Below are 18,500 nucleotides of genomic sequence, written 5' to 3' on the forward strand. Positions count from 1 at the left end.
GGGTCCCAAGCTGTGGTTGAGATTGATTCAGGCAGTCTGCGGCGTTTATGTGGATTTGTGGTTGAAGATGGGAGGCAGCATCTCATTAAATACCCTTGTTTTGTTGTTGTTGTTGTTGTTGTTGTTTTGTATTTTTATTTACACATTTATGTATTTTGTGGCGCAACTTGAATACTATGGAATTCAAATGTACAATATGCAAGAAATAAGGGAAGCAATAAAAATACAATTACCGGGTACATTTTTTACAGCATCTAAAGCAGCACATTACCATTGCTAAAACAGGCAGAGAAAAGAATTAAGTGGTCCATCAAGGCTATCTTTCAGATTTTCAAATGCTCTATGGCGGTGGGAGTGGGGTGGGGAGTTGGGAACCATTGGTCCTGTCCAAATGAACATGCATGCAGCTACAGGTGAAACTCGAAAAATTAGAATATCGTGGATAAGTCCATTTATGTAAGCAATTGTTTTCATTAGCTACTGGAGTTTAATATATGAGATAGACACATGACATGCAAAGCGAGATATGTCAAGCCTTTATTTGTTATAATTGTGATGATTATGGTGAACAGTTGATGAAAACCCCAAAGTTGAAATTGTTAATTTGGGGTTCTCATCAGCTGTACGCCATAATCATCACAATTATAACAAATAAAGGCTTAACCTATCTCGCTTTGCATGCCATGTGTCTATTTCATATATTAGTTTCACCTTTTAAGTTGAATTACTGACAGAAATTAACCTCTCCACGATATTCTAATTTTTCGAGTTTCACCTGTATAGTGTAGCTTCTCTTCACTCCCCTCCCCTAATTAGGAACTAAGAATACCAGGAACTCAGCATTGCTTTTTTTCCTACAGCGCAATGCTGGAAGCTAATGTTACCTATCCTGCAATTTCTACAAACAGCAAGACTGAACATTCTCTCTATCTTAAAGAAATCTTGGAGGGTTTTGTCATTCTCTCTGAAGAGGTACTAGAAGAATGAAAGGATGTGTGCTCCCTTTGAGAAGGATCGCATGAAACATTCTACATGACCTTTTTGTAGCATCTTCCACTGTATCACTTAGGCAGATCGCTCAAGGACAACAAGCTTCAAGAATGCAAGGCATATGCTGACTTAAACAACCATACTCAAATTTATTAAGGGGTATTTACAAGGAGATGAAAAGGGAACCCTTGAACTCTTAGCCCGAATCTTCTGAAAAAGGTTTAGTGGGTATGTACACATTGGCGACTTGAAACATGAGGTTGTTTCTCCCCTTTCTGGCAGTGAAAAATGGAAAAACAATGGTATGTTTAGCCCGGTCAATCTGTTGTGAACAAGTAATTGAGAGGAAAATAGCAGAGGGTTGCTTCAGAAGTTGCCTTTTGTATTTGGAAACAGATTCTTTCCAAAATCCATACTCTTAAAGCCACATATGAACAGCATGTACAAATTGTTTTCTTGTTTTTTTTAGGGGTGGTTTTATTGCTTTTAGAGCTGAATTGATTTCATTCGTTTTTAGACCTGTGTTTTTGTGTTCCGTTATGTTTTGATCTTGTACATTCCTTTGATGGCTTTATGCTGTGAATAAATTTGAGTACCGGTAATAATGATGACGACTTTTGGCTATGTTGAAAACCACCAGCAGCAGCAGCAGCCCAAAAAGGGACATTTGGTGGTATGTAGTAGTAGTAGTAGTTGTGTGTTACATGTTACATTTTATGTACATACAGTATAATGCACATGCCTATTGTTGTTGTTTTTGTTGTGGTTTTAGATTTAAATACTGCCCTTCCTCAAAAGATCTCAGGGTGGTTCCAAAATAAAATTTAGGAAAAAAACAAGTAAATAAGTAAATCAGAACAGCAAAACAATACCCTCTTCTTCCCACAGATACATTTAAAGGCTGTGGAACATTAATCAGCCAAAGACCTGGTTGAAGAGGACCATTTTTGCCTGGCACCTAAAAATATGTAATGAAGGTGCCTAGCGCCCGTTCTCATGTTGCCACCCGCCTAACCTCACGTGCAGAACAGCCTCAGATGATGAACATAGAGTCCAGGATAGTTTATATGGGGAGAGGTGGTCCTTCAGGTTTTCCAGTCCTGAGCTGTTTAAGGCTTTATCGGTCAAAACCAGCACTTTGAATTGGGCCCGGAAACTAATCGGCAGTCAGTACAGTCGGCTCTATCCCACTGCTAAAGAGCTCAAGGTGGCATACATAATTGCCTTATAATTACAAATCTGTGAGGTAGGTTAAGCCGAGAACCATTGACTGCCTCAAGGTCACCCAGAGAGCTTCATGCCTGAGTAGGAATTTGACAGGAGCTTCCCAGAATTTTTGTCATCTTGGAAATGGTTTCAGAGCACGAGGGGTCATGGAACAACTCTAAAGTGTTGGGCTGTATCCAGTTGTGTTCCTCTGCCAAGGGAAGGTTCTTTGATCCCACAGAATCTGCCCTTAGCATAAAGGAAACATGGAGGGAGAAATTTGTTAGTGATTGTTTGTTTCAGCAACTCACAAACAAAACAGAAAAAAGAAAAAGACACGAGATAACACATAACAAAAAAAAAATCCACATATAATTACAGACAACTTTCCCTTTCCCCCTCACCACCCACCACCCCGTGTAGACTTCCAATCTTCCTTCTTCTGTCTTCTTAAAAATGTCTATTATTTTCGCATTGATTTCCAATTTTTATGAATTGTTCTCTCTTTTTCTGTATTTTCTAAGATTAATCAAATAATATGCATCTTGACATCTTTACCGCATGCACTACTTTACAATATTACCACTTGTTTTACCATACCAATATAATATCTTCCATCCTCGAGGTTTATCTCAGAATTTATATATTTAACATCTCTTTCCTATACAGTCCACAAACTTTCCCCATTCTTTTTGAAATGTTTCATCCCCTTGTTGCCTGATTTTCGCGGTTAGTCTTGCAATTTCTGCATACTCTGTTATTTTCTGTTGCCATTACTCCACTGTTGGGGAGGGGGAATTTTGTAACTGTTTCCTTCTTCCTTCTGTATTCCCAGCCGTCCAATTCCTATCACCCCCAGTGCAAATTCTAGGAAATTAGTATTGAGCACACTAAGCTTCACTTCAGAATGAAGGCATCAAGGACTGGGGCAGAAGTCAAGTACCCCTAAGTAAATTTCAAAATAAACAAGCATGGCGTAGAAAAGGCTCAATTAAATTAGGAGTTTCCAGACAGCAGGGGGTGGTAGGATCAAAGATCAACTCTCTCTCTCTCTCTCTCTCTCTCTCTCTGTGTGTGTGTGTGTGTGAGAGAGAGAGAGAGAGAGAGAGAGAGAGACTAATCCTTTGATTCAATCAGAGCTTTGGATCAAATATTGCAATTGTATTAGTTGGAAAACAAAATAAGCAAATCAGTGTTTTTTATGTAGATGCAAGTAAGGTTGCATGCAAGATAAAAGGCATGGCTAAGAGGCTTGAGTGAAGGAGAGAGTTGTTACTAGACCATGTGCTGGGTAATGCAATCATTCATGGCAGGAGCAAAGAAAGCTGGCCTGACAATCATGTCTTACAACAACAACAACAACAACAACAACAACAACAACAACAACAACAACAACAACAGCAACAATAAATAATAATAAATTTATTATTTATACCCCGCCCATCTGGCTGGGATTCCCCAGGCACTCTGGGCGGCTTCCAGCAGAATATTAAAATACAATGATTCATCCAGTATTAAAAGCTTCCCTAAACAGGGCTGCCTTCAGATGTCTGCTAAAAGTCTGTTTATTTAGTTGTTTATTTCTTTGACATCTGATGGAAGGGTGTTCCACAAGGCGGGCACCAATACTGAGAAGGCCCTCCGCTTGGTTCCTTGTAACTTTGCTCTCACAGTGAGGGAACCACCAGAAGCCCTTGGAGCTGGATCTCAGTGTCTGGGCAGAACGATTGGGGTGGAGACGCTCCTTCAGGTATACTGGGCCGAGGCCGTTTAGGGTTGTGTACTAGGGTTGTGTACACACTGTACCTTTAAAGCACACTCAAAGCACATTTCCCCCCTCAAATAATTCTGGGCTCTGTAATTTGTTAACAGTTGCTGGGAATTATAATTTTGTGAAGGGTAAACAACATGAGGTCACAAACATGTGTGCACAAACATGAGGTCACAAACGTACCAGCAACCTCACTAATTACTCTTACTGCTCCTTGGTGCCTTTATTTGAGAGAGAGAGAGAGAGATGGTAAGACTTGTTTTTTAAATTCTGTTTGTCATGTTGGTTATTTGCTTTTGGGACTGGCGGGCAGCACGGGGGTTGGTGGATGCTGCTACTCCATCCACCACCTCCCGCGCCGATCGCAAAAGCAGGCTTGACAGGGAGCCTTCGCTCCATAAGATGCACAGACATTTCCCCTTCCTTTTTAGGAGGGAAAAAGTGCGTCTTATGGAGCGAAAAATACGGTAGTAAAACAGAATGAAGCATCTTTTCAGAGCTGTTAGGAAAAAATATACTGCAATTCCGGATACATAGGTGCATAGGTTTTAAGATTAGGCCATGTTCGCCCTTAAGAGTGGGAATACTCATCTTACCTTCTAGGCAAACAAAACATAGCAAAGCTCTTTTTTCTCTCTCAACAATTTTTTATTACATTTTCTGTTCTACATTTTAGAATATTCATTTCAACAACCTTAAAATATCAATGACCTCCCTTCGTCTCTTTCCATGGTTCATTTTGCATAACATAAATCCCTGCATATTTTATATAAACTAAACCATTCAGTATTCCATTATTACATCCATCAAAACTTATTTACACCATGGAATTTGTCTTAATGCTGCCCACATTTTCAAATATACACAAATCTCCTCCATATATTCAATAAATATTTTCCAGTCTTCTTTAATATAATAATATATATAATAATTTATTATTTGTACCCCGTCACTCTGGGCAGCTCTCAATCAAGTGTTAAAAACAATACAGCAATAAATATTAAAAGCTTCCCTAAACAGGGCTGCCTTCAGATGTCTCCTAAAAGTCTGTTTATTTAGTTGTTTATTTCTTTGACATCTGATGGAAGGGTGTTTCACACGGCGGGCGCCAATACTGAGAAGGCCCTCCGCTTGGTTCCTTGTAACTTTGCTCTCACAGTGAGGGAACCACCAGAAGCCCTTGGAGCTGGATCTCAGTGTCTGGGCAGAACGATGGGGGTGGAGACGCTCCTTCAGGTATACTGGGCCGAGGCCGTTTAGGGTTGTGTACTAGGGTTGTGTACACACTGTACCTTTAATGCACACTCAAAGCACATTTCCCCCCTCAAATAATTCTGGGCTCTGTAATTTGTTAACAGTTGCTGGGAATTATAATTTTGTGAAGGGTAAACAACATGAGGTCACAAACATGTGTGCACAAACATGAGGTCACAAACGTACCAGCAACCTCACTAATTACTCTCACTGCTCCTTGGTGCCTTTATTTGAGTGAGTGAGAGAGAGATGGTAAGTCTTGTTTTTTAATTTGTGAATTTGAGGTTGCTTGGACTTGCTGGTGAAGGGCTAGTAAAAGAATTGACAAAAAATTAGTAAGTCTACAGCCTCTCCCAGTCCATCTGCCAACAGGAACCCTTTTAATTGCATGTTGTTGTTTGTTATGTTTGTTATTTGCTTTTGGGATTGGCGGGCGGCGCGGGGGTTGGTGGAGGAACTAGCGGGGATGTTGCTACTTCCTCCACCACCACCCCCGCACCGATCACTGATCGCAAAAGCAGGCTTGACAGTGGCATGAGTGGCTTGGGCTTGGCAGTTAAGGGTGCTGGGGATTGCACTTTTTGTGAAGGGTAAGGTACAGCTCCCATGGTTCTTTGGGGGGAGTCCATGTGCTCTAAATGTGCTTTGAATGTGTGGTGTGGATGGGAATCAAGTCAGAGACTGCAGAGACACTAGTTAAAGAGTCAGACCAGGTTCTTGACTCTAAGCCTGATGCGGGGAGTGTCACTAAACCCAAGGCTAGCAGGCAGGACCCCTCTGGACCAGATCCAAATGCACCAAAAGTCTAAAGTAATATAGAACAAAACCCTGCTTTTTCACTATACAGTGCTACCTTGGTTCTCAAACGTAATCCGTTCTGGAAGTCCATTCCAAAACCAAAGCGTTCCAAAACCAAGGCATGCTTCCCCATAGAAAGTAATGCAATGCGGATTAAACCGTTCCAGACTTTTAAAAACAATCCTAAAACAGCAACTTAACATGAATTTTACTATCATACAAGACCGTTGATCCATATAAAGAAACAAGAAGCAATGTACTGTTACTGTAAAATAAATAAGACAGTATTGTAGATGATAAAAATTAAAAAAAATAAAAAATTCTTACCTGCACTGATGATAGTCATTGTTTGAATGCGAGGCTTTTATCCATTTCCACAGTCAGTCAATCAATCAGAAACTGAACTAGGATCCGTCTTCCCTCTTTTAATATGTAGTCATAATACAATAATCTTTCATTTTTCTGTTGCCTGTAGTTGACAAAAGAGAAGAAAGGAACTGCTGGTGGCTTCACACCGCCCTACTTGGGGGATCCTCCTCGAACTCGGCATCCGGCACCTGCGCTATGCATGCTACCTGCGCTGCCAGAAGGCCCCGTCCTTCGGGCCACTGGAGGCCCCCCACCACATAACCCAGCACGCCTCCATCTGCTGCGCTCGAAGCTCGTTCAAGGTGGTGCCCAGCGGGAAGGGCTCCATGCTGGTGCTCTGCATGGAGAACGGCAGCCTGACGGCCTACGTCTGGGCAGGGCTGGTGGGCAGCACCCTCTACTTCCCCGCCGAGCTGCTGCCAGTGGGCATTGGCGTGGTGGGAAGCTCGTCAGCCATGCCCCTGGACCCATTTTTGTCGACCTCTGTGGCGGCAATCAAAACCATGCCCCACCCGCAGGACTTGACCATCTGCCTGCCCTGCCGCGGAAGGATGGCAGCCTTCCTCTTCGGGGGCGGAAAAAACGTGGGGCACTCATCAATCCTGCCCCTCGACCCCTGGACCTGCAGCTTCCACAATGCCCTAGAAGGTTGTGAGAAGGCAGTGCGGCGGGCGGGGACCCCGGCTCCCTGGACGGCAGCGCCACACGGAAGGTGTCTCCGGAGGAGGTGGGCAGGGCAGCAGTCCACCACCACCGGTGGCGGCAGCCCCGCCGAGCGCCCACCTGGAGTCGAGTGCGGAGGAGAAGCAGCGCAAAAGGGCTGTTTTATTTTCTTTTATTATTTTATTGACTAAAACTATTTGATAGCCAAATTCTCTCTTTTATTTTCATCTCCCCTCTGTCTCTCCTTCCTTTTTGGGTAAGATATGTGTAATATTGTGCATACATAGTTTTTGAACTGATCTGTATATAAATTGACATAGCTGGTGGGCTTGGAAGTGGGATTTTCCAGTACCCAGTTCTCCAAAGGGAAAGAGATAAGAGTTGGTTGCTTTGACCTTCAAGTTGGCTTTATTACAGCAATTGTTTTGAGAACAGCCATGGCAGAAAAAAGTAACAGATTATAGTAACAAGACAGAAAGCAGTAGAGAAGAGAAGAGCCTCAGCTCGGGAAGAAGCAGGAAAAAAACAGCCAGATCAGATTTGTCAGAACTTATGACTTTGCAGAATTTAAAAAGGGGGTGGACCAGGCTATGGAGAAACTAACTAGGGTAGTAAAAGCTGACATGGAGAATAGTACCGAAATACTCTCACAGAAATTTGATAAATTAGATGAAAAGGTGAATTCATTGGAATTAAAGACTGAAAAATTAGACATGTCAGCTGGAGAGGTAGAAGCTATTAAGACAGAACAAGGGGCAATGGCGGGGACAATGAGGGATCTTACTACGAGACAGAATGACCTCGAAGATCAATTTCTTCTTCTTCAACCCCGGCAAAATGTGAACACGGTTTGAATAAGGGGGTTACCAGAAAGTGAAAAAGAACAAGGCCTAGCTACATACTTGAGCAAGATCTTAGCTTTCTGCTGTCCTGGTCAAGTATCTCGAGTCCGTTGGCCTTAGAAAAGGTAACCGGCCAGTTACCTTTTATAAGGAAAGGCCAACAGACTCAAGATATTTGACCAGGACAGCTACTGGTCCACCTGCTTCTCCCCATCATGGAAGCAGAAAGCGGGTTTAGGGAAATGCCTAACCCTTTGAACACACACATTATTTTCACTTCCACATGGCGCTCCCCCAAAAAAGAACAGCTGTCTTCTTCTACCTCATTTTCTTAACTTTATTCTCCACAACAAAGCCCCAAGTGTGGTCGATCACACATGACGCACTCACCAACAGGGAAATGACACAAGCTGAAGGAAATGGCACTGCCACACAACACACAGCCATGTGATTTGTCTGTAACCTTTTTTGCAGCCGTGTGGAATAGAGCCTGCTCAGTTTGAGCATGCCTGTGAGGACTTTGCAGAAGAGGAATCAACTTTACTTCAACTATTACTCTGGGGTTGCGGCGCTCATCTCACTCTATAGGCCGAGGGAGCCAGCGTTTGTCCGCAGACAGCTTCCGGGTCATGTGGCAAGCATGACTAAGCCACTTTCTGGCAAACCAGAGCAGCGCACGAAAACACCATTTACCTTCCCTCCAGAGTGGTACCTATTTATCTATTTGCATTTTGACATGCTTTCAAACTGCTAGGTTGAAAGGAGCTGGGACTGAGCAACAGGGATTCGAACACACGACCTTTTGAACGTCAAGCCCAAGGCTCAGTGACGGGGTAGTTACACTTTTTTTTTAATCGGAGGGGCTCATTCACCCTGGCACAAGCCTCAGGGCGCTGCATGTCACATTCTCACACACTCTTGGCTGGCACTGGCACACTGGCACACACACGGAGTGTTAGAAACTCAGATATATTTAAGCAAGGTGCCAAGTGGCTCCTTAAACCAGGGTCACAGTTGCAAAAATAGAATACCTAGTTGCTAATTGGGGGGTAAGACGGTTCTAAAGTCTTATTTTTCAAATGATGGACTGACTGTGATTGATTCTCAGTTAAACATCTAGCTGCTTCAGAGGACAAACTTGAGCTGGGTTTAAGAACTTTGAGAACTTAAAAAAGAAAAGTCACTGGATCCAGGAACAGTCCACGTATATATTGATCCATTTCTACCTCTTTCTTAATGGTGACACAGATCATTTAAAATGTAGGGATATTCTTCACAACTGTGAGCAGGGCAGCGGGGTGGGCTATGTGAAGAGAAGCTACAATAATTAACTATAATGTTGTTCCCTGCTCCTGCTCAGGCTGCACAGAAGAAGCATTTTGGTTCCTGAAATTCATTTCAATTGTGCAGATTAAATATAACTGATAAGACTCCTACAGGATGGGACATTCGTGTGTGAAAACAGTAAAGATCCCAAGATCCCCAGGCATGTAGCTACAGATGGTGGAGATGCCAGGCACCATCCTGGCACCCAGGAATCTTCACTTGCTAATTTTGAACAACACACACACACACACACACACAGCTATCTCCTCAGCTGATCACCAGGGAGGGGGGGTTGCATTTCTGCCCCCCCCCCAGCTCAGGGTCTACTTTGATTTTCTTTTTCTTTTCTGCTATCAAAAACAGGGTCCTTGGCCTGAAACATACACTGGGGGGGGGAGGATTAGGTCCCTTAACTGGGAGTAAGACAGTAGGGTTTATGATACCATGCCATCCTCTCTAGATGTCAAACATTTACTGGCCAGAAATATGATGTAACATGTGATATCTACATACAGTATTTCCTCCATTGGGGGGGGGAACAAAGAACTGTGTGAACTGAGTACACACCTATGATATACAACAATTAGTTCCCTGTTGCATCATGTGTGGGATACAATGTCACCCCACACATTTAGGACATCTGCAGGATTCTTACTCATGTATTTGATCCAGACTATCATTCTTTCCACCAACATTTAAAAACCTTGTCTCTGGAAGGATGAGATTTTGAAACAGAAAACAGAATTAAATGGAATTCTCAGGATTTTAGCAAAGCAAAGCCTAGAACATACACAAGAGATATTTCATGTCATATAAGAAATGGTGGATATTTTTGTGCTAACTATATAACCTGGGGAGCCTTTATGACATTTTCAGCAATTCTGTTTCCATGTAAGAATGCAGTATTTATGAAAGATATGAGATATGGCTGCCAATTCCACACAAATATTTCTAAATCCTTTTTCATCAGCAGGAAAAGTATCACTAGCTTTAATTTTATGGACTCCCAGGACTCCCAAGAGTTCTTTGCTTGGTGGTAAAGGTAAAAACTCAAGCAACTACTACAAGTAATTCTCCCTCAAGAAGGTGCCCAGAATACGATGACCTCCCCACATACATCTTGGACCAATGGCTTGCTTGTCCCCTCCCCATTTGTTTTTCTATGCCATTTTAAAATTATATGCAGGAGCTCTTGGGTGTGTAGAAGGTTACATCACGCAATTACCAGAGCTCAAACTCTTGCCGCTTTTGCATTATTTGGTCCCCACACAGGGAGAGGAACTGAAGCAAGGAAGTACAAAGTTATGTAGAAAAAACAAGCGATATCTCATGCCTGCTTCAGAGGGAACCATGGGATGAGGAGCGTGAGGCCCTCCAAGTGTGGCTGGCCCACCATCAACTCCGGCCATCCTCCAGTAACATCTGCAGGGACGTAGGTTCCCCACAGCTGACCTACATAGTTTATAATACACCATTCACCTTTACTCAAACTTTAGACACAGCCTGCTATTCTGTATATGACATGGTTGAAATCATGTCACATTTAATAATTTAGCCAACATCAAGAATTAAACTTGGTCCACGTGAGTTGGACCCACTCACCTGCCATTTCCCAGCCTGAGACTTTGCTGTCCCTGAATGTCGATTTCACCCTTCACTTTTTCAATCTTCTCTTTGACTTCTTCTTCATTTACTTTTAACTCCTTCACTTCCCGGTGCAACTTTTCTGCCTGAAGGTCACTTTCCATGCTATGGATCTGGGCCACATATTCCTTCAGCTTGCTTTTGTAGTCCAAAATCTTGTGCCTGATCTCCTGGAGCTGCTCCTTCAGTTGCTTCTCATTTTCTTGCTCGATCTGGAGTTTGTTTTCCCAGAATTCCTCCGCTTCAATCTCTACCTCATTCCTTTTAATCTTCTGCTCCGCTCCAGTTTGACAATTTTATCTTCCAGGCTGTGATTAAACGTGCTCCCAGTACTTGCCTTCAGCATCATTTGAATCCAGCTGTTTCTCAATGGACTGCAGCTTCTCCGTCTCAAAATGAATGAGCTTCTTCAGCTCATCAACTGTTGCCTTGCAGTTGAGAACTTTCTGTTTGAACTCAGACTCTTTGCCTTTGTCAAAATGTCCATTAATCCTTTTACCCCCTGTGAAAGTCAACAATTTCCTTTTTGGCTCCCTCCTTTTTATCAGTTTATCATTCTGAGGCCTTAATTTAGTCAGCGGAGGTAACCTCTGATGGTACAAAGTTCTTTCCGGTATCCCGAAGTCAAAAATAAAGAATCCAAGAACTCTGGCCAGGCGGGAGATCAGTTTTAAAGTCTTCAAACAGTTTTATTATAGTATTGAAACAAATTCCAGTTGAAATAAATTCCAGGACAAGGCCCTGTTTCGCTAATTCTTTGTCAGCTGGAATGTTAAGAAATCCTACGTTAGAAATAAATCTTATAATACTTATAAGTACTTATATACATTATACCCTTTCGTGAAACCATTAGTTATACATTTTATACCAAACTAAATCCATAATTTACGCAGTATATAACTAACAAAGACAGCTTACCTAGATTTTCATGGTCAAGATGTACCAATTCTCTGTATGCACCTTGACCATGAAAATCCACCTCATGAGAAGAGAAGACTCCCTGGAAAGGACCCTGATATTGGGAAAGATGGTGGGCACAAGAAGAAGAGGACGACAAGTTGGACACTGTTCTCAAAGCTACCAACATGAGTCTGACCAAACTGCGGGAGTCAATGGAAGACAGGAGGGCCTGGCGTGCTCGGGTCCATGGGGTCACGAAGAGTCGGACACGACTAAACAACTAAACAACAACAACAACCACCACATAGGGATGTGTTAATCAGTTTGGGACTCCTTAGTTAAGAGGAAAATCATAACTACTCTCTGTCTTGTCACCAGAGCATTGTGGACTATTTATATTGTTGCATGCCACCCCAAACTCTGAGAAGTGCAAAGTTCCAGGGGTGCTTACCCAGGATTCGTGTTTCCTTTTTGAAATGAAGCACAGTGGAGATGGGGGTGTTTCCAGACAGCAGGGGGTGATAGGATCAAAGATCAACTCTCTCTCTCTCTCTCTCTCTCTCTCTCTCTCTGTGTGTGTGTGTATGTGTGTTTGTGTGTGTGTGTGTGAGAGAGAGAGAGAGTGTCTGTGAGTGAGAGAGAGACTAACCCTTTGATTCAATCAGAGCTTTGTATCAAATATTGCAATTGTATTAGTTGGAAAACAAAATAAACAAATCAGAGTTTTTTATGTAGATGCAAGTAAGGTTGCATGCAGGAAAAAGGCATGGCTAAGGGGCGTGAGTGAGGGAGAGAGTTGTTACTAGACCATGTGCTGGGTAATGCAATCATTCACGGCAGGAGCAAAGAAAGCTGGCCTGACAATCATGTCTTGCTACAACAACAACAACAACAACAACAACAATAAATAATAATAAATTTATTATCTATACCCCGCCCATCTGGCTGGGATTCCCCAGGCACTCTGGGCGGCTTCCAGCAGAATATTAATATACAATGATTCATCCAGTATTAAAAGCTTCCCTAAACAGGACTGCCTTCAGATGTCTCCTAAAAGTCTGTTTATTTAGTTGTCTATTTCTTTGACATCTGATGGAAGGGTGTTTCACACGGCGGGCGCCAATACTGAGAAGGCCCTCCGCTTGGTTCCCTGTAACTTTGCTCTCACAGTGAGGGAACCACCAGAAGCCCTTGGAGCTGGATCTCAGTGTCTGGGCAGAACGATGGGGGTGGAGACGCTCCTTCAGGTATACTGGGCCGAGGCCGTTTAGGGTTGTGTACTAGGGTTGTGTACACACTGTACCTTTAAAGCACACTCAAAGCACATTTCCCCCCTCAAATAATTCTGGGCTCTGTAATTTGTTAAGAGTTGCTGGGAATTATAATTTTGTGAAGGGTAAACAACATGAGGTCACAAACATGTGTGCACAAACATGAGGTCACAAACGTACCAGCAACCTCACTAATTACTCTTACTGCTCCTTGGTGCCTTTATTTGAGAGAGAGAGAGAGAGATGGTAAGACTTGTTTTTTAAATTCTGTTTGTTATGTTGGTTATTTGCTTTTGGGATTGGCGGGCAGCACGGGGGTTGGTGGATGCTGCTACTCCATCCACCACCTCCCGCGCCGATCGCAAAAGCAGGCTTGACAGGGAGCCTTCGCTCCATAAGATGCACAGACATTTCCCCTTCCTTTTTAGGAGGGAAAAGGTGCGTCTTATGGGGCGAAAAATACGATAGTAAAACAGAATGAAGCATCTTTTCAGAGCTGTTAGGAAAAAATATACTGCAATTCCGGATACATAGGTGCAATTATTATTTTGTTTTAAGATTAGGCCATGTTCGCCCTTAAGAGTGGGAATACTCATCTTACCTTCTAGGCAAACAAAACATAGCAAAGCTCTTTTTTCTCTCTCAACAATTTTTTATTACATTTTCTGTTCTACATTTTAGAATATTCATTTCAACAACCTTAAAATATCAATGACCTCCCTTCGTCTCTTTCCATGGTTCATTTTGCATAACATAAATCCCTGCATATTTTATATAAACTAAACCATTCAGTATTCCATTATTACATCCATCAAAACTTATTTACACCATGGAATTTGTCTTAATGCTGCCCACATTTTCAAATATACACAAATCTCCTCCATATATTCAATAAATATTTTCCAGTCTTCTTTAATATAATAATATATATAATAATTTATTATTTGTACCCCGTCCTTCTGGCTGAGTCTCCCCAGTCACTCTGGGCAGCTCTCAATCAAGTGTTAAAAACAATACAGCAATAAATATTAAAAGCTTCCCTAAACAGGGCTGCCTTCAGATGTCTCCTAAAAGTCTGTTTATTTAGTTGTTTATTTCTTTGACATCTGATGGAAGGGTGTTTCACACGGCGGGCGCCAATACTGAGAAGGCCCTCCGCTTGGTTCCTTGTAACTTTGCTCTCACAGTGAGGGAACCACCAGAAGCCCTTGGAGCTGGATCTCAGTGTCTGGGCAGAACGATGGGGGTGGAGACGCTCCTTCAGGTATACTGGGCCGAGGCCGTTTAGGGTTGTGTACTAGGGTTGTGTACACACTGTACCTTTAAAGCACACTCAAAGCACATTTCCCCCCTCAAATAATTCTGGGCTCTGTAATTTGTTAACAGTTGCTGGGAATTATAATTTTGTGAAGGGTAAACAACATGAGGTCACAAACATGTGTGCACAAACATGAGGTCACAAACGTACCAGCAACCTCACTAATTACTCTCACTGCTCCTTGGTGCCTTTATTTGAGTGAGTGAGTGAGAGAGAGATGGTAAGTCTTGTTTTTTAATTTGTGAATTTGAGGTTGCTTGGACTTGCTGGTGAAGGGCTAGTAAAAGAATTGACAAAAAATTAGTAAGTCTACAGCCTCTCCCAGTCCATCTGCCAACAGGAACCCTTTTAATTGCATGTTGTTGTTTGTTATGTTTGTTATTTGCTTTTGGGATTGGCGGGCGGCGCGGGGGTTGGTGGAGGAACTAGCGGGGATGTTGCTACTTCCTCTACCACCCCCCGCACCGATCACCGATCGCAAAAGCAGGCTTGACAGTGGCATGAGTGGCTTGGGCTTGGCAGTTAAGGGTGCTGGGGATTGCACTTTTGTGAAGGGTAAGGTACAGCTCCCATGGTTCTTTGGGGGGAGTCCATGTGCTCTAAATGTGCTTTGAATGTGTGGTGTGGATGGGAATCAAGTCAGAGTCACTAGCTAAAGAGTCAGACCAGGTTCTTGACTCTAAGCCTGATGCGGGGAGTGTCACTAAACCCAAGGCTAGCAGGCAGGACCCCTCTGGACCAGATCCAACTGCACCAAAAGTCTAAAGTAATATAGAACAAAACCCTGCTTTTTCACTATACAGTGCTACCTTGGTTCCCAAACGTAATCCGTTCTGGAAGTCCATTCCAAAACCAAAGCGTTCCAAAACCAAGGCATGCTTCCCCATAGAAAGTAATGCAATGCGGATTAAACCGTTCCAGACTTTTAAAAACAATCCTAAAACAGCAACTTAACATGAATTTTACTATCATACAAGACCGTTGATCCATATAAAGAAACAAGAAGCAATGTACTGTTACTGTAAAATAAATAAGACAGTATTGTAGATGATAAAAATTAAAAAAAATAAAAATTCTTACCTGCACTGATGATAGTCATTGTTTGAATGCGAGGCTTTTATCCATTTCCACAGTCAGTCAATCAATCAGAAACTGAACTAGGATCCGTCTTCCCTCTTTTAATATGTAGTCATAATACAATAATCTTTCATTTTTCTGTTGCCTGTAGTTGACAAAAGAGAAGAAAGGATCTGCTGGTGGCTTCACACCGCCCTACTTGGGGGATCCTCCTCGACCTCGGCATCCGGCACCTGCGCTATGCATGCTACCTGCGCTGCCAGAAGGCCCCGTCCTTCGGGCCACTGGAGGCCCCCCACCACATAACCCAGCGCGCCTCCATCTGCTGCGCTCGAAGCTCGTTCAAGGTGGTGCCCAGCGGGAAGGGCTCCATGCTGGTGCTCTGCATGGAGAACGGCAGCCTGACGGCCTACGTCTGGGCAGGGCTGGTGGGCAGCACCCTCTACTTCCCCGCCGAGCTGCTGCCAGTGGGCATTGGCGTGGTGGGAAGCTCGTCAGCCATGCCCCTGGACCCATTTTTGTCGACCTCTGTGGCGGCAATCAAAACCATGCCCCACCTGCAGGACTTGACCATCTGCCTGCCCTGCCGCGGAAGGATGGCAGCCTTCCTCTTCGGGGGCGGAAAAAACGTGGGGCACTCATCAATCCTGCCCCTCGACCCCTGGACCTGCAGCTTCCACAATGCCCTAGAAGGTTGTGAGAAGGCAGTGCGGCGGGCGGGGACCCCGGCTCCCTGGACGGCAGCGCCACACGGAAGGTGTCTCCGGAGGAGGTGGGCAGGGCAGCAGTCCACCACCACCGGTGGCGGCAGCCCCGCCGAGCGCCCACCTGGAGTCGAGTGCGGAGGAGAAGCAGCGCAAAAGGGCTGTTTTATTTTCTTTTATTATTTTATTGACTAAAACTATTTGATAGCCAAATTCTCTCTTTTATTTTCATCTCCCCTCTGTCTCTGCTTCCTTTTGGGTAAGATGTGTGTAATATTGTGCATACATAGTTTTTGAACTGATCTGTATATAAATTGACATAGCTGGTGGGCTTGGAAGTGGGATTTTCCAGTACCCAGTTCTCCAAAGGGAAAGAGATAAGAGTTGGTTGCTTTGACCTTCAAGTTGGCTTTATTACAGCAATTGTTTTGAGAACAGCCATGGCAGAAAAAAGTAACAGATTATAGTAACAAGACAGAAAGCAGTAGAGAAGAGAAGAGCCTCAGCTCGGGAAGAAGCAGGAAAAAAACAGCCAAATCAGATTTGTCAGAACTTATGACTTTGCAGAATTTAAAAAGGGGGTGGACCAGGCTATGGAGAAACTAACTAGGGTAGTAAAAGCTGACATGGAGAATAGTACCGAAATACTCTCACAGAAATTTGATAAATTAGATGAAAAGGTGAATTCATTGGAATTAAAGACTGAAAAATTAGACATGTCAGCTGGAGAGGTAGAAGCTATTAAGACAGAACAAGGGGCAATGGCGGGGACAATGAGGGATCTTACTACGAGACAGAATGACCTCGAAGATCAATTTCTTCTTCTTCAACCCCGGCAAAATGTGAACACGGTTTGAATAAGGGGGTTACCAGAAAGTGAAAAAGAACAAGGCCTAGCTACATACTTGAGCAAGATCTTAGCTTTCTGCTGTCCTGGTCAAGTATCTCGAGTCCGTTGGCCTTAGAAAAGGTAACCGGCCAGTTACCTTTTATAAGGAAAGGCCAACAGACTCAAGATATTTGACCAGGACAGCTACTGGTCCACCTGCTTCTCCCCATCATGGAAGCAGAAAGCGGGTTTAGGGAAATGCCTAACCCTTTGAACACACACATTATTTTCACTTCCACATGGCGCTCCCCCAAAAAAGAACAGCTGTCTTCTTCTACCTCATTTTCTTAACTTTATTCTCCACAACAAAGCCCCAAGTGTGGTCGATCACACATGACGCACTCACCAACAGGGAAATGACACAAGCTGAAGGAAATGGCACTGCCACACAACACACAGCCATGTGATTTGTCTGTAACCTTTTTTGCAGCCGTGTGGAATAGAGCCTGCTCAGTTTGAGCATGCCTGTGAGGACTTTGCAGAAGAGGAATCAACTTTACTTCAACTATTACTCTGGGGTTGCGGCGCTCATCTCACTCTATAGGCCGAGGGAGCCAGCGTTTGTCCGCAGACAGCTTCCGGGTCATGTGGCAAGCATGACTAAGCCACTTTCTGGCAAACCAGAGCAGCGCACGAAAACACCATTTACCTTCCCTCCAGAGTGGTACCTATTTATCTATTTGCATTTTGACATGCTTTCAAACTGCTAGGTTGAAAGGAGCTGGGACTGAGCAACAGGGATTCGAACCCACGACCTTTTGAACGTCAAGCCCAAGGCTCAGTGACGGGGTAGTTACACTTTTTTTTTTTTTTTAAATCGGAGGGGCTCATTCACCCTGGCACAAGCCTCAGGGCGCTGCATGTCACATTCTCACACACTCTTGGCTGGCACTGGCACACTGGTGCACACACGGAGTGTTAGAAACTCAGATATATTTAAGCAAGGTGCCAAGTGGCTCCTTAAACCAGGGTCACAGTTGCAAAAATAGAATACCTAGTTGCTAATTGGGGGGTAAGACGGTTCTAAAGTCTTATTTTTCAAATGATGGACTGACTGTGATTGATTCTCAGTTAAACATCTAGCTGCTTCAGAGGACAAACTTGAGCTGGGTTTAAGAACTTTGAGAACTTAAAAAAGAAAAGTCACTGGATCCAGGAACAGTCCACGTATATATTGATCCATTTCTACCTCTTTCTTAATGGTGACACAGATCATTTAAAATGTAGGGATATTCTTCACAACTGTGAGCAGGGCAGCGGGCTGGGCTATGTGAAGAGAAGCTACAATAATTAACTATAATGTTGTTCCCTGCTCCTGCTCAGGCTGCACAGAAGAAGCATTTTGGTTCCTGAAATTCATTTCAATTGTGCAGATTAAATATAACTGATAAGACTCCTACAGGATGGGGCATTCGTGTGTGAAAACAGTAAAGATCCCAAGATCCCCAGGCATGTAGCTACAGATGGTGGAGATGCCA

At 43.5% G+C, this 18,500-nt stretch overlaps 1 protein-coding gene across 1 annotated transcript; it reads right to left on the reverse strand.

Moving 5' to 3' along the window:
- Positions 1 to 7,767: 7,767 nt before the first annotated feature.
- On the reverse strand, positions 7,768 to 15,802 carry LOC117054576 (ras association domain-containing protein 8-like). The gene is given in 5 exon segments (XM_033163534.1): positions 7,768 to 7,786; positions 10,822 to 11,141; positions 11,144 to 11,183; positions 11,185 to 11,511; positions 15,681 to 15,802. Coding segments are annotated over 5 exon segments (828 nt in total).
- Positions 15,803 to 18,500: the final 2,698 nt, after the last annotated feature.

Source organism: Lacerta agilis, chromosome 10 (genome assembly GCF_009819535.1).
Source record: "Lacerta agilis isolate rLacAgi1 chromosome 10, rLacAgi1.pri, whole genome shotgun sequence".
Classification (NCBI taxonomy): Eukaryota; Metazoa; Chordata; class Lepidosauria; order Squamata; family Lacertidae; genus Lacerta; species Lacerta agilis.